The sequence below is a fragment of the Falco punctatus genome, assembly GCF_963210335.1.
Source record: "Falco punctatus genome assembly, chromosome: 4".
NCBI lineage: Eukaryota > Metazoa > Chordata > Aves > Falconiformes > Falconidae > Falco > Falco punctatus.
The window spans coordinates 13,254,907-13,277,376 of NC_137583.1; the positions used below are offsets into that span (position 1 = coordinate 13,254,907).

At 46.5% G+C, this 22,470-nt stretch overlaps 1 protein-coding gene across 14 annotated transcripts in view; it reads left to right on the forward strand.

Moving 5' to 3' along the window:
* The window catches only part of SLC6A6 (solute carrier family 6 member 6), a 121,291-nt gene that overhangs the window by 49,432 nt on the left and 49,389 nt on the right, over positions 1-22,470 (forward strand). For 5 of the 14 annotated variants that reach the window (XM_080385634.1, XM_080385640.1, XM_080385642.1 and 2 more), the window contains 2 exons: positions 18,684-18,719; positions 21,286-21,351. The exons of 2 other annotated variants lie outside the window; for them this stretch is intronic. In XM_080385634.1, coding sequence (XP_080241760.1) covers positions 18,684-18,719; positions 21,286-21,351 — 102 coding nt within the window. Of the gene's footprint in view, positions 1-13,829; positions 13,991-18,683; positions 18,720-21,285; positions 21,352-22,470 lie in introns of those variants that run through there. 7 more of the 14 variants (XM_080385641.1, XM_080385643.1, XM_080385636.1 and 4 more) reach the window with 5 other exon arrangements.

The window sequence follows — 22,470 nt, forward strand, 5'->3', positions numbered from 1 at the left end:
TTGTTGCATACTGTTCCTGTGGACACTGAAGTCACCCAACCCAAAATTTATCCTGCAAATTGAGTCTGTTTCAGATGGCTTTCTCTCTAGGAGGTTGTGACTAGTTTTGAATGGCTTGTTGGGAGCCTGGTCTTATCTACTCACCTGTTGCCCAGTTTTGCTGGACCTGCAGCCCAGGGGGAGGAAAGGCTGATGACCCCTCGGGTCCAGCAGCTTTGGGCCTTATCTGTGGGGAAGAAAGCGAATCCTGTGTGCATGAGATGGGCTGGGTCTCGGTGGCGGTAAATCCTACCTGAATAAGAACGAGCTGAAGCTGGTCATGTGCTCTGAATTCAAGAGCAGCAAATGGAAGAATTAGCAATGTATAAAAATATAAGTAAACACATGCCAGCGTTAATTGGAGGAACATGTCCTTCTCACTGACCTTAGCCCGTGTGACCATACCTCTGCTGTACGGGACATGAGCCCTTGATTTCTCCTGTAACCAGTAGACAGAAACCTCATTTCCAGCTGAGGGATTAAACTGCACGTGAGGAAATGATTGAGTGCATTCCTGACACACCTTTTTTTAGACCTCGATCAATGAAAAGAAGTATCATTATGTCTCATATTGGGGCTGGAAACTAAGCAATTTGCGTATTTGCAGGAATGAGATACAGTTGTCTCAGGAGTTTTTGTTGGCAATAGGACAGGCAGCTGTCAACGCTTCAGTCTACAAGTAGATGCAGCTCATTAGGACAGTTGGATATCATCAGATTAGCTGGGCTTGGAGATAGGGTGAGACAGGAAAACATATGACAAGAACTGGCATTGCAAACCCTCCCCCTTCAGAAATACTACCTCAAAACCAAGGAATGTTGCAGTCGATCGTAGCCAATATCAATAGATTAGATCCTAATTTAAGGGCAGACTTGCCAAGTATTTCAGCATGGGTTTCAGTGCCCCTGGTACACATAAAAGTTATGGCACCAGCTCTGGACTAGTTACTGGGACTCCGGTAATGATGTTCCTGGCATAGCACTCCTTGCAAACACGTACTTTGGAGGAGTTCCCATACATTTTTTTATTGTCCACTAGAGCTGTGGTGGCAAGCTGTGTGAAATCTATCCAGAACACTGGAAAAAATCAAAACCGAAGGGAAAAAACACAACCGAACCCGATCAAAGATGGCAAAGCCTTTCTTGTGTAGACCTAAAACAAGGTCTGAAGTCAAAAGGATATGGGATGACTGTGTAAGAGTCATGGAGGAGGGAGTTTTAGACTTTCTTTCAGTGCCTTTGGAAGACTGCCTGACATACTCTGTGCAGTTCTGGTACCAGAAAGATGCTTGCAGACTGGAAACAATTCAAAGATGAATGGCAAACAAAAGCAACAGCAAAAAATACCTGAGTGGCAGCAGGAACTAGTTTTGAAAAAAAGCTTAAATAGACTTGAATCAATGACAGACAAAGGTAGCCAAGGTCCTCAACAATACTCCATGTGTATTTGAAAAATGTAAATGGCAGCAGATGAAGTGTTTGTCAGCGTGCATTGCCGTGATTCAGTTTTGTGTTCAAAACCTCTTTGTTCTAGGCACACTTCTCTTTTCAGAGCTTGAGCCTTAGCTTTGCAACGCAAGCAGCAGGGATATGTTGTGTTTCTTTAGGAGTTTTCATCAGATGATCCCCAAAGGCTTTACAAGGGTGAATTAAGGGAGCTTCATGTTAAAAAATTAAAAAAAGAAAAAAAAAAAGATCAATTTATTTCTCCCCAAATGCAGTCAGCTCTGGAGTAAAGTAAAAGAAGAGCTGGATTGTCCAGTGGGTGAGATCCTTCTTGCTTTACCACAGACTCACAAAAGGATTTGCTATCCACTCTTAGTTCGTATCTGGGGACACTGTGAGCAAAGGAATGAATGATTCCTCAGTCATTGAGAGGGCACTGCAACAAGGAGTGCAAGGACTAGAAATTTTATCACATTAAAATGTAGGGGAGGAATAAGAGAGAATTGCAATTTCCTTGAAGGGTATTAGGCTTGATCATTGTAGCTGTTGCCTCCATTCTTAACAAATATGAGGATGTACAGACAAGACTTTGATGTTACTTCTCTGCTGAGCAGCACCTCTGCTTACTCAGTACCGATTTGAGGTTGCTAGAGCAACATCAAAACCACTTCCTATAGAGCATAGACGCGCTCTGCAGGCCTCCCGGGCCCACATAATTAGCAGAAGTTGTGAAACTTCATGGAGGAAATACAATGCAAAGTGCTAAGAAGTGTGGAAACCTTAAAAGGGGATGTAACTTCAACCACTTCTTAGTCAAAGCTAAGGGAAAGCAGGAGTGTGATGGCCTTATATTTAAAAACCTCTCTATTTTTGAAGCAAATTTTATTCTGTTAATAAGCAAGAGGAGACTTCTTTATAAAGAAAAGAAACCATTTTATTTAAATTTGAACAGCTCCCTTAAAATACTGTCTTTGTGCACACTGAGCCTGTGTGACATTATTTTGAGCCTTATACTTGTATTCACCGCTCATGTAGCTTTCATGACTGACAAAATCTCAAACACCCAGAGGATGTGCAAAACCCTACTGGGTGATTTGCAAAATCTTCCGTTGTTGGAAATTTTTCTAATGATGAAATACTTTATTAGTTGCTGCTATTTTATCTCATTACTGGCTATTGCCACATGAATCCTGAGGGCTTTGCAACAAGGACGATCTGCACTCCTTAAATTATAATTTCTGGGATTACACTAAAATACTGTGCAAAAACTGTTATTCATTATTATTCAGACAAGTCTCAGTTTCAAACATAACTTCCATGAGACTTTAGCCAAGAAACAATTCATATCTAGGCTGCTTGGTAATAAAATCCCCAACCATTTCTGTAGAATCTGATTTACTTCTCAGTTGTATTGGTGTGATCCTGGGAAGGAAAGTTCAAGATCTGCTGAACCAGGAGTTTCTTTTCCAATACACTTCCTACCAGATTCTGTGATTTGGGGATTCCTCGAGCAGTGTTCCTGCTAAAAGTGTTCCCAGTGCTTTTGATGTTGAGGTTTTGCTCACTGGCTGCCACGAGTCCCTGCCGTAACAGTAATACAGCAACTTCTGCTGGTTTCCCCTCATATTCTCAGAACAATTCAGATTTTGGTATATGCCAACAGAGTCATAAAAACACGGGCTGTAAGTTTAAGGCTGTGATTCTGCAAGAACTGATGATGACATTACTCCTGGAATATTGCAGCTAGTTAAAAATATCACCTTGCTAGAAAGTATCGGCGGACTGAAAGGAAAACATCAGCGAGCTGGAGAGATCCGCCCATAATGAAAGATCAGAAAAATGGCTTTTGAACCAAAAGACAAGTGGTGATTTTGACCCAAGCACAAACGCGAAGGTCAGCGTGGATGTTTATACAGAAACATGGGAAAGTTTTCATCTACTTTACAGCTGAGTCAAGTGATGTAGTTTCTATATGTTTATCGCCTGATCTGGCTACAACATGGCCAAAAAGATGTATTGTGTAGCTGGGATACAGCCAGGTCACAGTCCCACACAAACCAGTGACGTAAACTAGTTGTTAGCACCAAGGTGCCCTGGCCACAGCACCTCTTTGTGCAGCACACCGAAGATGGGCCGGGAGCCTCGTAGCCTTGGCTGATGGCCCAGCAACAGCTGCAGAAAGGTGTTGGACCAACGGTTTGACATCGATGCAAAGAAAATGCCCTTTGACTATGAGAAAACAAACTCCAGCAGTGTGACCTACTAGGCTGGGAGGCAGGTACCCACACAACAAACCCACTGCCAACAGCTGGGGTATGTCTAAAACTAGGTTGTGCAAAATATTAGAGACTGTGCAGCACGCAGCAGCCCAGCACTGGCAGGGAGACAGCTGACTTGCAGGATGCTGGAGGTCTGCAGAGACCTCCATGGGTCTCAGGCTTCTCTTCCATCTCTGATTTCTGCCCTGCTGACGTTTGGGTGCATTACTGTCCTGTCATGTGATTTGTTTTATAACCCAGAGGGGACAGCTGAATTCCTTCTACAGCAACAATATTTTTTGTGATGCCAATGCCATGACCTTTATTCATGAAAAACAAAGTACAAATGGGGAAAGCAGGGTGGAGCTCTGTCAGAAATGTGATGTAAACAGCTACAAAGACATGGCTGTGCTCCTCCAAAGCCACTTCCCACCAGGTAAGAATCAGAGAAACAGGCATTGCAAACACAGCAGAGATCCTATCTGGTATTTTTGTTAAGTTAATTGCCTATACCTAAAAGCAAGGTCTAATACAAATTGCCAAATTGAACTTTCGGTCAGATTAGACAACATCATCCATAACAACAATAGCTGCCAAAGGTTTTATGGAAACAAATCCCCATTCCAGGTATCTGCTGACATTTTTTTAAAAAACAGCCTCTTCTCTAGCATTCATGAAAGTAATATGAACAATTCAGCAGGAGAGGAGCTCCCGTTTTGTTGTGGAAACAGTCTCCACAGTACCCTTGAAAATTCATCCTGAGGCAAGTTTGAAATAATTCATGCTTTTGCTCTTTCAAAAATATCTTCATGTTTGGAGCAAACAGCTGTGGTGCTGGTGGAGAACAGCAGAAATATGACCTGGATTAAAACCTACATTTTACTGGGAGAATTGGGAGCTTAGTCTCCCAGTAGGGAAGTGACATTTAGGCAGCAACATTTGCAAAGTGGCCAGGAGCTCCGGGGTGGCATGAATTCAGCTTGAGGGGAAACCTGAGTTTAAGCCAGGTGGAGTGGGCATGCGGCAGCGGCCGCTGCTGCAGCTGGAGGTGGTGTCTGTGCCCTGAGCTCCAGCGTGCCGGTGGATTTGCCTCCATAAACGCCATACCCCCGCTCCACATGGCTTCACAGGACCTCCGGAGGAATTGGATGGAAAAGCTCCCAGGGGTCCACCACACCCTCCACTGTGTGCCTCCGCTCTGTGATTTATTCAGCTCTGTCATCAGGCAATCCCAGGGCCCCGCTGCTCCAGATGATGCCCGGTCACTGTTGCAACCCATCCTGGCCACCACGCAGCTCCCCCACCAGCCCCCCGAGCTGTGCCACCAGTGCCCAACCCCACCCCCCCCACCCCCCGCCCTGGCACTCGCTGTGGGGCAACACGGACCAAGGGTGCCTTTTGGGAGTGCCAAGGGCATCCCAAATCCATTTCGGCTGCTCCATGGGTCGCTGGGATGTGCTTCCCAAGGAAATGTGGGAGCCTGGGGGCGAGTTTTCACACTTCTCTCCATGAATTTAACAAGCCCAACAGGCAAACATGCAGGAATAAAAATAAGAAAACTTCAGGTCTTTTGCTGATACAAAGTAAGAGAAAATTGCTGGGTGCTACAGGCAGCCTGTGACCAACCGTGCACAAAGTTTTAACTGTTTGTGGCCCATTTGGCAATCAGCGAGTGGTAAGATTGAGCTTTGATACAAATCAGAGCTGACTGGCGCTGGCCAAGCAGATTTTGAGGCACAAATCTGGATTTCTTGTGCTTCATGCTGAGCCTGTTCCATCCCCTCCTTTCTCCATGTCTTCCCATGTAGAGGCAGCAAAGCGGGATTGCTCGGGCTGGGGGAGACAGGGAGCAGCCGCTCTCTGCCAGGGCACAGCACTGGGCTGGTACTGCCTACTGGGCAGGATGAGGCCACCTGGCCAATTGCTGGACCCAGCCGGTGCTTCGCTTTCTTGATTCATGGGACCACTAGTGGGTACCAGGCAGGGAAAATGTGCCTGTTACGGGGCATCCTAGCTGAATGCGCAGTTGCCAGACTGGAAGGACCCTGGTGTGATCTCCTTGTTGTTGGATCTCAGCGAGGCAAACAGCCTTGTCGTTACCAGTTTGCGTTGTGTTTGATGTAATAGCTGCAGGGCCGAGTGGGGCAGAGGGGCTCCTGTGCACCCCAGAAGCCTGAGCTCAGGGTAACAGAGAGCCCCGGGTAGCTTGAGGGAGACCTTACAAGCTCACGTTGTGTATCGCTTTACATCAATGCAGCTTTGTGATTACATGCTACTTTGCTTAGATGGGCATTTTAAAGAGTGTTAGCAAATTTTATTAATTGCACATGAAGGAAAGATCAGACTTCTTTATTTTTTTTTTTAAGGAACAGTAAATAACTCATGATTTCAGAAAGCAATGTACTTCTAAAACCAGTAAGGAGCCGAACACAAAGTGGTGGCTGCTCCCCAAACCCCAGGTTGTGTCCATCAGTCCTGTCAACTCTCTTTATTTCTGGCTGGGCTTATGCAGACGAGAAACTTGATGAAGGTATGCTGGGCCTTCAGGATGAGGGCTGGGAATGCAACGTGTACGTGTTTGCATTGGCCAGGCAGGGTGAGGCTGCCAGTGCATGGGTCTGGGGGCATTTTTGCCTCCTTAGCATCTGTGTTTGTTTGCTGCGGAGCCGTGTGGTTCCTGGGCGTGTGCTGCCTCGCAGCTCTGGCCCTCGCCGCCAGCCCCTTCTGCCACTTGAAAAAGGCCAGAGAAGAAATCCCTCTTGCTCCAGCTTCTCTTCTTCCTAAACGGCTCAGTCTTTCAGGAGGTGGGAAGGAAATGCTTTGTAAAGATGCCGTTGTCAAGGCCACCTCTAAAGAAGATGGCAGATATGCACACCATTAATGTATAGGGCCGGCCAAGAAAACCCCCTGAAATGCTGCCTTTGCTCATAACGCCACCAGCTGAGCCGCCCTGGCCTCGGGCCAGCTCAGGAGCTCGCTGCCCAGGAAGCACCCGGGTAAACTTTCCAAAACCTGGATCTGCCCAGGTTGGGAAATAAGAGTCAGGTATCCCAAAAGAGAAGTGCAGGGATGCCGCAGTGAATATTACTGAATTTATTTTAGGCAGCGGAGATTCTGGCTGTAAGATCACTTGAGAGCATGCCAAAGGCCCAGAAAAGGTAACTGCTTGGGGAGGCTCAAGGTCACCCAAGGCTGGAAGCCGCTGGCCTCTCCTCGGTGACATTGCTGCCCTGCGGAGCGGCGTGCTGCTGCGGAGATGAAAGCCGAGGCATCCCCCTTGGAGCATGCAGGCAGTGCTGACAGCGCTTGCGCCGTGCCGTGCCAGAGGACAGCGGGCACGGCCGTGCCAGGAGCAGTCGGAGCCACCCTAAGCAGGAGGTACGGTGGATGCTGCTACATCGCTCGGCCGGCTAAAGCAAAGCTCCTGAAGCCAGCTCTGCCTCCCCTGCCACCAGATGCAAGCAATTTGTTTTGCATTTGGACTGGTAGTCCGGAAAACCGAGGCGCTGTGTTTTTAAGTTTATATTACATGTTTGCTTTCCAGTTTTGTTAATTAAAATCATGTAACTGGATGAGCAGTTACTGGATAGCTTGCAGGGGTTATTTGAAATTTTCCATTTTTTCTGGACGCTTAAGCAGTTGATGCCCTTGCTTTCTCTGCTTGCAGTGCATTAATTCACCTAGCTAGAAATTCTATCTGTCTGGGCTGATAAAAGCATGCATTTGGGAATGGTGGTGTTTCTTACAGTATTTTCTCTTAGTGTTTGCCTACGCCTGCCAATGTAATTTGTCAGAATAAACTAGGTACTTTAAAATCATTTTTTATACACTCTTTGTAAGCGTTTCACCATCACTTTGAGAGGGAAGAGAGCAGAGAGACCCATAAGCAAATAAAAAGAAATACGAGCATGTATGAATTCACTCAAGTGATCACTCTTCGGTAAGTTTAATCCGTCGGCTTTTCTGGATCAGACAAGTAAGTTGAGAGGGTTCAACTGCATCACTGAGCTCACCACTACACATTTCTGGACTGTTTTCCACTGCAATGCCTGCTGTCTCCTGGGATGCGGTCAGGCCAAGCCTGCCCAGCTTGGTGACCAGCTCCAAATGGAAATGGAAGTGGTTGTGCATGGCAGCCTCAGACCCTGCTGACCTTCAGTTTGCTTTCAGAGTGGGTCTGCCACAACTTCTTCCCCATCTCCTAGCCTACATCTCCTACGGCTTCCCAGCTTTCGTATCATCTTTGCAGCACCCATGTGACTAGAATTGCAGGAGCTGTTCTGCTGGTGAGGCCAAGGAAATCTCTCTGCAGGCCACGCAGCAGCAGAATATTTAGCTGCAGCATGGTGGGTACATTATTAGCAGGGAAAGAGGCATGTTCAAAATGTGCATTGCCTCCAAGCACACCTTGTGCTGCTGGTGCTAACGGAGAACTTACTCCACTGAGGGAACGCCACTTAAAATGCCCAGAGTCAAAGCTTTATTTTCAGAACTGAAAATGTTAAGCGTGAACATGTGCAAGGACATGCCAACATAAGCAGGATTTACTTCGGTGTGCAGACAGAGCTCCAAGTGGCTCAGCAAAGCACAACCGTGCTTCTTTCATGCGAGAGTAAATTATCACCTTGACTCAGCAGTGCCTTTCTATGCAAATCTCAAACTGCTCTGCATTGTGTCAAATAATGAATCTGAAATTAGGTCCAACAAGATGACTTTTTTTTTTCAGCAAGTACAGAGACTTGGCCTTTTCAGGGCTTGTATCTTAGTTATTAATAGTACCGTTTGCCTTCTTTTGGAAAATTGAATTCATGTGATAAAGAGGAACTTTATGTATCAAATTCTGATGCAGAAGTTCTGGTATAAGTGCTTTTGTGAAATACAGAAGTGGAAAATGCAGGTCAATATGGTAGAAAATATTTTCGTTTGTCGATTTTTCCCCCCCAAAATTTTATAGGACTGAGCCAGCAAAGAACAATGCCAACATTAAAAAAAGAGCCATCACCTGTTGATTGTGTCCCATTTGAGGCAAATTTAGGCAGGTATTGCAAGATTTAATAAGAACTGTTATGTAATAGTAAGTCCAGGCAAAAAAAATGATTAAAAGAGATAAGTTACCATACATCTAGTACTAAGTAAGCAGATTAAATAGAAAAAAAACCTAAGAAGTGCAGTAACTGGATTTGCTACATAAAATAAAAAGATGAGCACAAATTTGGAATTTTGCACAGTGCAAGGGTTACAGAATTTTCCTTGGGGAACAATCTTCTATTGGCAAAGCATGGCTGAACAGAACAAACAAATCCTTCTTGTCTTTAATTGTTGTGATTCTGTCTAAAAGTTAGAAGAAGTCAATTTTAGCATGTGGAATGCGGTTGTGAAAGAAAATGAGTTTCCTGAATTTTCAATGATTGATTAAAATCCACACACATACTGGTTATTTTAATTTAAGGAAAAAGGATTTTGTTTCTTTATCCCGTTACATAACACTGGTTCTATTCTCCCTTGAACACACAAGTATGTTTATCATTAATCTTACAGGGAAACAGTCATCCTTCAAAACTCTTTCTGAATTTTTATCTATTTTTTTTAAAGTTCGAACCCAAATAACTGCATATGAATTGAAGATTAAAGCACATTATTTTTGTAATTAGATTACTTTAACCTCATTTATGCATAGTTCTTTCACTATTCTTCCCAATAGTAACAGGGAAGAAAACCCCCATTGTTTTAGAAGTGACTTTAAAAATGCAAAACATACGGTTCATACAGCATCCAGCAGGAGACAGAGTACCTGTTATTGGGTTTTAGCTCATTTTTATGAAACTGGCTGGCTTGCAGTTTGGAGACATTCTTTAATAATACCTATATTTTTTTCATTCTATAGTGCATTCCTTTCAAGGACTTTAAATTGCTCAGGAGGTCTTGAAAATCCTGGTGAAAACCTTTGGATATATGAGAGTTTTTTATTTCTAGGTAGCTGACTGTCAATTAACTTGAGATGCTTCACTTTTTCCAAAAGCCAGCGTGACCACGTTGGTTCCAGGCTGTTTGGTTCCTCTGGGTTTGCCCCTCACTTTAGGAATCAGCCCCTGTGAAGGAACAGGCATTTCTAAACTCGACTGGTGTTCGGAAGGGACCTGCGCCAGCCTTTCAGACTTGCTAACCTCAAGTTAATATGTAATTAGCTTGATGTAAGAAAAGGGCCAGTGGAGGCAATCCCATTCTGGCTAGGCAGTCTCAAATATAAGCAAAATAGGTCACCCGTAACATTAAAATTTAATGGCAATGGGGCTATTTTTCAAGAAGACCTGTGGTTTTCAGTTGCCTTGTGTTTGACTTGTAAACTGGGTATGTGGCTCCATCACCAGCAGGTTCACATGATGGGGAGTGTACCGAAACCACAGGTGAAATTTTAATTTTGATTTGATATCTTATTTGGATGATTTAAATAGATGAACTAAGAAAAATTAACTGTCCAGGCCGTAATTTCAGCTAAAATAAACACAGACTAGTACTACAGCAATTTAGTGGATTGTGTGGATTAGTGAGATATCCTGGTACGTAATAGCAACAATTTTATTCCCCAATTTAGTAACGCTTAAAATCTGCAATCCAGAGTCACTGCATGATGTGCAAATCCCTTCAAAATCTGCCTCCCTTTTTCAAGCTCAGGATCATTTCCAACAGGGGAATCCCAAAGGTCGCCCCCGTATAGCTTTGTATAGGAAATTCATGTCTGGAGAATGGATGTGATGGACTTATCGAGACCATCTTTTTGCCATTATTGCTTATACTCTTCTTCACAGATGGTGCAGTTCACTTGTCCCCTGTATTTCTGCTGAACTTTGTGCCTGGATAAATTTTGCCTTTCTTATTTTAATGTTTATATGCAAAAGCTTCCCAGTCCCTGCAAAACCTACTTGTTCTTGCCCTGCCTCGGTCCTGAGTCCACAATTCCCTTAGCAGCCACACACTGAAAAGAAACATGTTTTCTCCTGAAAAAGGAAGAAATATTACATCCATTTTGATTTTTAAATGAATGTGAATTTGCTGATGAGCATATTTTAGATCTTGGTGTGACATCCCTCCTCCACCCAATTCACCCGACAGAAATCTGATCTAACTGCCATACACTTGTATGAATACGCATCCATCTGCAAAATTAGGCACTCGCATCCCTGCCCCTCGAGACCTCTTTTACAGCGTGCAAATACAGTGAATCTCTTCTGACTTTCGTGCCTTCTCGGTACATTTCCACACGTTGTAGCCAAGCTGGGGATTTGGCCCAGTGCCTTTTTTAAACCCTGTGACCCAGACATGGAGATTAAAAAAGAGTTATGTTATCGGATTAAACAGATACAAGAAGCGCTCACTGTATCAGCACCCAACACCTTTAAACTCCAGGAAGCAGCTCAGCATGTTAATGGCAAAAATAGCCTCTAAGACAGAGGGAAAATGCAGAGGAAGGTGATTGCTAACCCATGCCTTGGCCTGGGGTGCAAAAACTTGCCACTCTGGCTGGTTTGCAAAGCAGCTGCAAGGGTATGATACTCTGCTTTCTATAGCATCTTAATACTGGATACACTCAAAATCTGGTATACTAGTCACTTGAACCACACCTACCTGTAACCAGAGTGATTTTGGCTTGTCTTGTAAGTTTGGGTTAATGCCTTCATTAATGCAGGGTTTTGAAGGGGTTAGGCTTGCTTACGCTATGAATGGCACCAGCACACATTGAAAACAACAGAACTGCAAAACTAAAAATACTAATAGATTAAAGCCAGACCTACAGGAAGAAGATAGTAATTTCAGGCACCATTTATATGCTTAATATTATGCACATGGTTACGCTTTGTAATTTGGGCTCTAACTTGTGATTTCGGTTGCATAAGAGAGCCAGAGGAGCCAGAGGCATTAGTGCCGCTGTTCGCTGCTGCAGCTGAAGGCAGAGTTCCCCCAAATATCCATCAGGCACATTCTCAGAAGTTGTGCTGTCTCATAATGAAACAGCAGACAGCGATGCACATATTTATGACACAAAAGGGCTAATTATTATTATTATTCCACTTAGTTCCAGGTACTGTTTGAAGCCTCTGACTTCAAAACACTTTGGCTGTTGGTTTTTTACCCCAAACTACCCCACCACCCCCCCCAAACACAGACAGAAACCATGTGCTTTGTGTGTCAGACTTTTCTTTTAATGAGTGAGGAGCAACAGAACAAGAGCGCCAGAAACAGAAAATACAGGCTTTAATTCCTCTAGAGAACTTGAGCAAAATATTCCACTGCTGTCAGTGGTACAGCTGTGCTGGCAGAATCCCTAGCACAGATGAGGCTCCAGCCGCTACTTATATTTCACCGAAGTGACTGCCGGTTCCTAATCTGCGTCGAGGCATCCTCACTGCAACTGAATAAGTGGCTGAGCCTGTGAGAAATGTTTTGCTTCGTTCCCTAGTGTGGTCAGAGCTGCCTGTGTTTGTGGTCCCTCGTGAAGCCTCACGAAATGCTAGCTGCCTTAAGCGAAGGATGCCTGCAAATCCAAAGCTGCAGCGCACAAGAAACCTGAATTAGAAGATGTAGGTGGCAGCATGCACTACATCATGTTATTAGTTTAAACCAGGCTGTTCAGTGGAGGTATGTCATCAATTAGCTGCATATATCCCACACCTGTATCTCGTTTCAGTTAAAAAACTATTCACTCTGCAAATCAGCTCAGGCACTGGAAAACAGGAGTGCCCTGGAGTCAGGGAAAATGGCTTGTGTGACTGTGGCACCCCGTTCAGCATGCTGTATCGTGAGGAAGGAGCATGCAGAAGGGGCACAGCTCTGCCTTTAAGTGAAGCAGCCAAGGAAATCAGCCTTCCCCGGGGATCTCCCTGGAGGCTGCTGCGGTGGAATTCATTTAATCCCCCGGCAGCCGATGCACGGGTGATGGGCTCCAAAGGTGTGCTGCCCAGTGGCTGCCGCCCTGGCGCCTGGTGTAGGTAAGGCGGTAGGGGCTTGTGTCTGGGCCAGCCCGGGGCAGCAGGGCTGCGGGGGCTGTTCGTTCTTCTTTGGTCCACCTCCACCATTCCCAGTGCAAGCTTAGCACCGCGGGACTTCCGCGGAACACGAGTGGCCCTAAACCTCCTTTTCCCTGCTACTTTGCCCCCACAATGCAAACGGTATTTTTCAGCAGAGAGATTCTTACCAAGCCCTCGGCAGGGGTTATATTAAAATGCCTAGCGAGTCTGTACGCTGCCGTATCCTTGCGTTAGCAGGACTGGAGGGGATGCAGGTAGGAGAGCAATGCCGTGCTTGACTCACAGAGCCGTTCGCCTGCAGAACGGCACCGGCTTTCGGTGCAGCCCAGCCCAGCCGGCTGCCCGGCTCGTTCCTCCGGCGGATCGGCCCGGCCGTGCGGGGCTCCACGGCGGGCGGGCTGCCGGGCCGGGGCCGCTCCCTGGGCAGCGTGCAGAGCGGGGGGATTCCGGGCTGCCGGGCACCTGCCAGGCCGCGCTCCCCTGTGTTTCCTCCTCCAGGCGGAGACGGCTGCCGATACCGAGCGCCCCGACAGCCTGGCTGAGCCGCGGCGGTCCGGAGCCCGACCCCGCCGCCATCCCGGGGGCGCAGTGCCCTCGGGGCCGAGCGGGGGCCCGGCCGCCGGGGAGGGCAGCGCCGGTGACAGCGCGGCGGGATGCTTTGTCCGCGGGAAGGGCGCTCTTTGTGTCAAGACAAAAAATATGAATTTTTAGAAAACGTATAAGAATTACAGAGAGAGAGCCGCGGCGGGCAGCCCTTCGCCGCGCTGCGCTCCCCGCCCCGGAGCGGCGGGACGAGGGCCGGCTCCGCCGGGCGGCTCCGGGGCGGTCCCCCTCCCCGCGGGGAAGGCGGGCGGCCCGGGGTGGCCCCCCCGGCGGCGGCCGCTGCCCAGCACCCGCCCGCCCCTCCCCGCCACCCCGCGGCCGCCTGCCAGCCCGGCTCCGCGGCCGTGTCTGCGGCATGGCCCCTCCTCCCCCACACCCCTTCCTTTAGGCTCCCCCCTCCCCAGCAAAGAAGAGGCCGTGCCGGTGTTTTTCCACTCAGCAGGATGGGTGATGCTCAAAGCTCCCTCATTAGACAACAGACACGAGAGGTCAGGAAGAAAGCGCTTATAAATTACCGTTTCCTCCTGCTCGGCGCTGCTAGTCGCGCCGCACCGCTCCGCCGGACGCGCCGCACCGCCGCAGGGGCGCAGCGGCGCGCAGGCACCGCGGCCAGCGGACGCAGGTACCGGCGCCTCCCGGGCGGGCGGGCGGTGGGGCTGCTGTGGCGGCTGCTGCTGCAGCTGCTGCTGCTGCTGGTGTTGCTGCTGCTGCTGCGGCGGAGTGGCGTGGAGGGGCGCGGATCGCCCCGCGCTACCGCGGCGAACAAAGGGCGGCCGCTCCGCGCCCGGCGGAGCCGCACCGAGCCAAGCCGGGCCGGGGGCAGCGCTGGCGCCCTCCCTTTGTCCGCGCCGACTCGGGGTGCCCCCGGGCGCGCCTTCCCTTCCCTTCCCTTCCCCCCCCCCCCCCCATCTATTTATTTCTTTATTTGCTCTGCTTCTTTCCATCCCCCTCCTCCCCAGCTGCCTCGTTACCCCGGCGGGTGTTTCTCTCCCCCAGCGGTTTTTCCGCCCCCCCCACCTTGCGTTAACTTTTTTTCGCGGTAACAGTTTGCAGCAGTCCGCCCTCCCCGGCGGCCCTCGGGCACGGCTGCGGGGCACGCTTCTCTCCTCGGCTATTTTTGCCCTTTTTTCGTTCTCCTTCCCACTCCTCCCCGCTGTGTTTTTTCTGGCTGCCGTGCGCTAACCTCAAGTGAAGAGGCTGGTACAGGCACTGCTGCATCTGATGCTAATGGGCCTACCTGGTGGGTAATACCGCTGCTGCTGCTTCCTTTTTATTCCCCTCATTTTCCATTTATTTTGTTGCTTCTTGGCATAAAGAAATCAAAGTTGCGGCTGGGGCTTGGACATCGGCCGCCGGGACCGGAGGGGGCAGGTGACCCGGCTCAGCGCCTTGCCCAGGGGTGATAGTGCCGGGCTCCCCCCGGGGTGACTTGGCCCCCCAGTTCACCCGCTGGCTTTAGGGTGATGGATGCCCACCTCTGCCCAGTCCTGTACCGGGCGGCATGTGGGAGGGTTCTCAGGGCTTCCATATAAGAACGTAGGAGAATTTATTTCACACAGGCAAAGAAATGTGCAGAGTATGTTCTTTATGAAAGAGGAGGCGAGCTGTGTTTTCCTTACACAGCTCCAAGAGTGGCAAAACTTTATGTTTAGAAATCGTGAAAGCTGACTTCTGCTCTTTAATAAGAGCTACGTTTAAAGGAAAGCACCGATGGAAAAAAAAAAAAAAAAAAAAAAGGTGGTGGGAGAGGATCCAGATAAACACGGAGAAATACAAACCCACATGTATCCCAGCATGGTTTGTGTCAAGGTGTAAAGATGGAGTTTTTTGGTTAGTTCCCATTTTTTTAACCGTATTGGGAAAGGCATTAAGAAAATGTGCCGAGAGGAGCTGGTTACGTTGATGGTGCTATTTTGGTAACTGCAATTCTTTTTTTTATCGCTTGCATGTCAGAATGTTTCAAGTTTTGGACTAGCAAAAAAGTGAGGCAGCCCTGATCAGGGAACATGTCATCAGCTGTGTGATTTGGGGCTTGGATGACAGTTGCTGCTGGTTTAGATTTTATGGCTTTAGATTTGAGAGTAAAATCAGCCCCTTAAAACCTGCTGCTGTGGAATTTGGAGGGGAAAGGCTTTGGTGAACCCCCCTGATGGTTTTTGGCAGTTGGGTGTTTACTTCTGGCTCTGCGTTTGGGCGAGCTGACTGTTTTTTGGCACTGCCTACCTTTGCACGAGTATTATGGAAAGATTCCCCTGAAGGTTGTTAGGTTGGTTTTTTTTAAAGCAAAATGTGTGAGTAGTTGAGGCAGCCAGTAGCGTGACATTGTACCTTGCCTGGAGAAAGTCAAGGCTGGAGCATGAGTGTGGCGGGAGGATGTCTTTGTTGCCCTGGTTGAACTGACACTGGAAACTTTACCTTTGGCGCTTTCAGAGATAGCATCTTCATGTTTCCTCTTCAACTGTCTCTTCTCCGCTTTGCATTATTTTTTTTTTCTTCTTCCTTTTCTCTTTATTTGCCTGCCTCTCACCTCTGTTTCTGCCCCTTCCCACCTCTCTCTCTCATGGTTTGGGCTGCTTTGCAGCTGCACCCACTGGGGGGCGACAGACACCTTTCCCTTCCCTTCCCTTCCCTTCCCTTCCCTTCCCTTCCCTTCCCTTCCCTTCCCTTCCCTTCCCTTCCCTTCCCTTCCCTTCCCTTCCCTTCCCTTCCCTTCCCTTCCCTTCCCTTCCCTTCCCTTCCCTTCCCTTCCCTTCCCTTCCCTTCCCTTCCCTTCCCTTCCCTTCCCTTCCCTTCCCTTCCCTTCCTTGCCCTGCCCTGCCCTGCCCTGCCCTGCCCTGCCCTGCCCTGCCCGCCACCCCAGACCCCCAACCTGCGGGTGGGCCCCAGGGGAAGAGCCACTTCTCCTGTGATTTATTAACCCATTTCTTTTACCGTGTGGTGTCAGGGTTATTTTCTGCCGTACTTTGCAAAAAAACGGGAGATTGCAGATGGCACTGTGATAGTTGGAGGTACCAAGAAGGTGGTTGCATGCTTGGGGATGCTAGATCAAATTCCTGTGGTTTTTTTGTTTGGTGGGTTAGGGATCTTGGGCTAGCATCCAGTAGAAATGTAGAATACTTCAAATGCTACCAATTTTTTTTGTATTTTACTTTGCCGAAACCAGGGGCAAAATGTGGCACACTACTCTTTGGTGGTAGTCACCAATTTGTAGCTTTTGGGTGGGTTGCCTGGACATTTCTTGAGTGTCAGAGGTGAAATGTTGGGGCTGTGGCAGGAGGTTTCAGTCTGTGTGAAATGCTTTATGAAAAGAGGTGCAACACTGCCCTGGAAAAATAGGAAGACACTTTAGATTGGCTTACTCTTGCTGCATGGTACTTGGGAAACCTCCCGTGCCTGAGCGCAGCCTCGGCGAGGATCTTGCTTTACAGCTAATCATTGCAAATATTTCAGTAAGTTTTCCTTAATTCAATACTCTGCCTAAGACAGAGCTACATTGTAGTGGCTTCTAGCCAAGTCCTGTGGGCTGGGTATTTCCAAAGAGACTCTTGGGCATGAGCTGCCATGTTTCCCGGGAAGCGATGCTCCCAGGTTTTTCATCTGTGCACCTCAAGACACAGAAGCACCCCCTATTGCTTTTATTTTGCTGCTTCTAGGTTTTCCAGTGCCCCATAGTTTTGCCCCAGTTGGCTGGGGAGCAACATTGCCCCAGTGCCCCAACAGCAATGTTGCCAGTTCCACCAGTAAGGGAAGTCTCTGCAGTGGTTCCCTACCCAGGGTTTTAATCACGCTGGCAAACAACTGTGAAAAGATTATCCTGTTTTGTTTCTTTTAAATTTAACCATATTGCAACACATAAAAATGGACAGCAAAGCCATGGTAGTTAAAGCCTTTTGCAAGTAATGCTTATTTGATTGGTCATACTAATAAATTGTAGATCATTTAAGAAGTGCAGCTTTGAATAGATTACCCAGTAGGATTAGTGCCTTTGACTTCTTCTCATCACTAACTTAATTTACGTGACCAGATCAGGGGTTACGTTTTTTAAAGTAATCCTGAGTCCAGTCCTCTTAAGTGCTCCATACACAGAGCTCAGGTTCATTCTAATGCCACTCTGGGGGGGCTGCTTGCAGGATTGGGTCCTTGGCATTTAGAAGACGAGCATGAGGATGAAAATTCAGTGTTTTAATATTTGTTGAATTTCTTCCATACATGCATATTTACTTGAATCCTCAGCTGTTGTAGTGCCATGGGTTTAATTGATTTGTGCTAGCTGAGTATCATCCCAAGGCCTGTAAACTCTGGGCAATAACACCCTTTAAATTGCTTACAGAGTAGCTAATATTGGTATAAGATAGTGTGGTAGAAATTAAGTGAAACTGCCACTCTTCATTGTCCTTTTTTTTTTCCCAAAAAACGGCCACTGGAAGGGCTATGGTGCTGCCAGTCTGTGACTGAAACTGGCTGGTGTCCTACATCATCTTCTGTATTTATACTAGACTCTTTTTTTCCAGTGTCTCAAGATTAACACCAGCAAAAAGCCGCCCAGTGCTGCCCCTAAACCCTGCTACAAGAGCATCCACCAAACCCCCCAGCTGGGCTGGTGGAAGGGGAGCATGAATTAAAGATGAATCCTGCCAGCGAGCTCTAGATGGGAGGCAGCGGGGTGGGTGGCAGGCAGCCGCAGGAGGGTGGCTGTTGGGACCCATGGGCTGTTGGAAGCCTCGTGCATTTTAGCAGTTACTAGGTTTCCTGTTGTGGTTCTCTGTTGCCCAGAATGGTCACAGCCTCAAAGAACGCCTTTGCTGCTGTGGCTGCTCGACCCGGGTTTGAATGCACTTGGTGCTTGAGCGCTGGCGTGGAAAAACGATTACACTGTGCCAGCACACAGCAGGAGTGCCCTGCTTTAGGGTGTTGGGGTAGGTGGGCTGTCCATAGGTAGGAGAGCAACCCATACATCGAACCACGGGGTATCAGTGAGCTGGGATGTAGTTCAAAGGTTTTCCTTTTTTGCTTTGGATCACATGGCATTTGCATTTTATTTCAGTGCTGCAGTATAATTTCCTTGCTCTTGAGATGGATATAGTCACATTTTCTGTGATGTTTTAGATGAGATGAAACAAGTGAGAAATGGTTGCCTGGTTTGGCATTGGTACTGAGTTCTTGAAATATAAGTTCATACTGATGGAGTTCAGAAAGCACTATGCATGATAACATTGAAATATGTCTGACTTTATCTTGCTAGACCCATTTTTTCCTTTAAAATTTTTTTTTGCCTTTTCTTCTTCTCTCTTTTTTTTTTTTTCTTCTCCAAACAGGAAGAGAAAATCCATTCAGGAGAGACTCTTCTTCATGTAAGTGTTATTTATGCTTGTTTATGAAATTACAAAAGGGTTATAAAGCTCATTAAAATGTTCAAATACTGAACATTTACCATCTGTTTATAGAAACCAAGAATAGAGCATGTAAAAATAGGCTGTAGTTATACAGTAATAATGCTCAGCAACTGTTATCTTAAATCTATCTGTGCAGTTCTTCTGCGCATATCACTGCAGAATTTAGAAACCATTGCAAAGCACTCTGCAGACATTTAAGCAGCATGCCCATAAAGTTCGTGTGTAAATCCTGGAGGGATAATCTTAAAGTGGTTTGCCCAAAGCAGAGGAGACCCGCAAGTGAGATCTCGTTTTAGTACCCCAGAGTCCTTGATTCCCAAACCCTGTGACGAGAGTCAGCTTCTCTGCCTTGGATCCTACAAAATCCAAGCTCTGCCTATAGAGCCATTTGTTTGCGTGCATGTGTACTAGTGTGTGCATGTATACGTGTGGGTAAGAGAGACTGTGTATACACGTAATTGGCCTCAAATAGCCTATAGGTATTTCAAGGCCTTTTCTACAACCTATGGTGATACCCATTAAAGTAAGAGTAGGTGCCACCAGCCATTGGTGAATACTGTTGCAAATGTTTTGTGAAAGCATTTGGCTCCAGACTGACTGCTCAGTCTGGGTGAGGCTGGTACAGTATTCTTCATGGGACTGAGAAAGCTGCATGGCATAAAAATACAAGAGTTTGGTTTTTTTTCCACACCATCTAGTGACCTGGTTTGCTTGCAAATCTCAGATACGAGAACTCTTGAGTAGGATAGGAAGCTCTGCTCTGGTATTTCTTCCTAGTAAATAAATCTGATTAAATGTTTTAAGGGGCTGCATAGATTGAAGACTCTCGTTGCCTTAATGCAAAGTTAGCTTAGCAAGGAAAACGACTGCATTGTTCCCAATGCAGGGCCCGCTTTGCCTAACTTCCAAGCATGTACTGCGTCCAGTGGCATGGCAAGCCCACGAGCGCACCTCAGGCTGATCTCCCATAAGTCAACTTTTTTTTTTTTTTTTTTAAATAACATATATCTCGAAATTGCAGCACTCCATTATGCTTGCGTAGCAACTGCTGGTTAATATGTAGCAAAACGCCGTGTGGTAACAATTTTTTTTTTTTTTTTTTTGCTATTGTTGAGCTGGAATGTTAGTTCAGCTTCTAGATAAAAGTGGCTTGCACAATGCGCCCTGGTAGACCATGATTTCTGTGGCTTGTACGGTGGTTCCGTAGGCAACTGTGTTCTGCTTTCCCTCTCCTCTGTGCTTCCCTTCATCTTCCACGTGAGCAAGTGGTGGGCTTAGGCAAAGGCAGGGAACTACAGCCCTTTGCATCCCACAAAGCACCAGTGTGGGGTTTATATTAAGCCCCCGTTGCTGGTCAAGCATCTGTTGAAAACACTATTTTATTCTGGTTGCATTGCTAGCAGAAATGTTGTAAGACACTTTATTTAATAGCTTTAAATCACAAGTGTTCTTTGGCTGGTTTTATGGATATCATAAGACAATCTCTTAAAAAAAACCAAACAAACAAACAAAAAAAAGAAAAATCCAGTAGTAAGTGAAGGATATCTCACAAAGGATTAAAAAATCCTCCTTCCCTGCAGCTGGAATCCTAGCTGAGATTAGGTTAAGAGTTTGTATCTTTGAGAAGGTACATTATCATCTTTAAAAGGTAACAGGGAAGGAAAAAATCCAGAAGGCTTTTGATTATGACCATTTTCAACATTTGTAGTTCATTATTATTTCATTCTAGTGTAGGAAATTCAAACATTTCAAAGGATTTTCAAAATAAGTGCTTCCCAGAGATTTTAAATGGGAAATAGTGCAAAACCCCCCACTTTTAAGGGAAGAAGCTCCCAAGTGGAGAAGAACCCAAACAGATGAACCCTACAGCAGTGACTGTATGGTGTCTGGAAACTGCAGGATAAATGTGCAGCACAGATCTGAAGGGTTTTGTCTGGAGATTTCAGTATCACAGACAAGTAATGGGGAGCTTCCTAAGTCTGATACAGACGCTCCGAAATGAATGAACAATGAAAAGTGTGTGGTCCAGAGGCCATTTGTGGTGCGGCCTTCCATCACCCGCTGTGGTTTTCAACAGCTAATGGCAAGCTTTGAGCATCAGAGCCTCTCTCTTCTGGTTCTGTGCATGAAATATTATGACTTTGACTCAATAACTCTATTTGTGCCTGTCTGTGCATTGACTCCCCTTGGCTTCTTCAGCTGTGTGAGTTCCCAAAAGAGAGTAAAACTCTAGGGATGGGAATAGTGAGGCTATAGAGAAATGGCAGGATCGTGAAGCGTCCAGGACAGGGACCTCTCCCAGGCCCCGTTCAGAGGTGGTTGACTCCTCTGTGGTGAATGTTAGGTGGGGATTAACCCCTCAGGACTGTGACTTGGACTGGTCATCATGACAGGAGGTGACCGCTTTGAGAAAGGATTCTTTGTGACAGTTACCAGCCGTATGTAGTTGTAATGATAAGAAAGGGACCGTCTTATTGTAGTCACTTTGCGACAAATACTACCACAATTCATTACTTTCCATCAGTGCCTCATCCTATGGAGGAATCACCACTGCCCATCTACATTGAGGAGGGGACAGAAGTCCCGATTGGTGAGTGCAGTTGGGATGGGATATGTTTAAGGGAGGGTATAACGGTACTTGGGTTTAATATTCCTCACCTTTGTGTATACACATTTGTCATTGAAAATTGCAAGGCCTGTTGCAAATGTTTGGGGATTTTTATTTTGTTTTCTTAATGCAAGTATATTTTAGAGCTCCTGAGGGTTGTTAAATACTGCTAGTGTTGGTTTTCAGCTAATCGTAAATCAAAGTACATAATTTATGCAGTGACATTGAAAGCTTCCATGCAGGATCTCTTAACACAAGGCTGGGGAAGACCACGAGTATCACAAGAAGTGGTTTCTACTTCAGCCTTTGACCTCAGAGTTGAGATACTCAGAAGCTGGCTGGGTCAGCAGTTTTTGTCTTGCTGACACTGTCCTGCCCGGCACCCAGCATACTCATGTTGCACACACCGCTGAATAGCCAGAAGAGAGTTAGAGGGGGTTGCTGTTACCTGCGTTGCACATTGGAGTGCTGCACACCCCCACTTCTGAGCTCTGATGTGGATGTATTGTCGCTACATGGATATATAGGTTTAGGTGTTGTTTGTCTTTTTTTTTTTTTTTTTTTTTTTTTTTTTTTTTAATTAGATAGAGGCACAGTCTTTCAGATAACCCATAAAGAAAGAGGTTAAAAGTACAATAAGTTGGACTGTGGTGATCTCTTTGGGCTATAGAAAGCTGTGACTGCAGCGTTTCCCAGAGCTCCTTCCTTACTCAGCCTGTTCTTTGGTGCATACAGTAAGTGTGCTTTGGCTACCACCTTGAGAGTCTGTGTTGTTGAGCAGATGTGTCTCTTCAAATAACTTTTTCTTATTATATATCCTGAAGTTTTCCGTTCCTAAATTCAAGCAATTGCCTCTTGCCCTACTATCTTTTAAGCTAGATTAATTGCCTTCCTCTACACACAGTGCCTTGAAGGTATTTATAGCTGGATCTCAGCCCAGGAGTCTTCTCATTTGTAGACTGTAATAATTTAGCTCTCTTACTCTCTTAGATAATGTTTATTGTCTTTATTTGTATTTCCTTGAGTTTTTATGTCTCCTTTCTAATTTGTGGAGACTTGAACAGCTCATACTGTATCCACTGTGGTTGTTTTGACATAGTG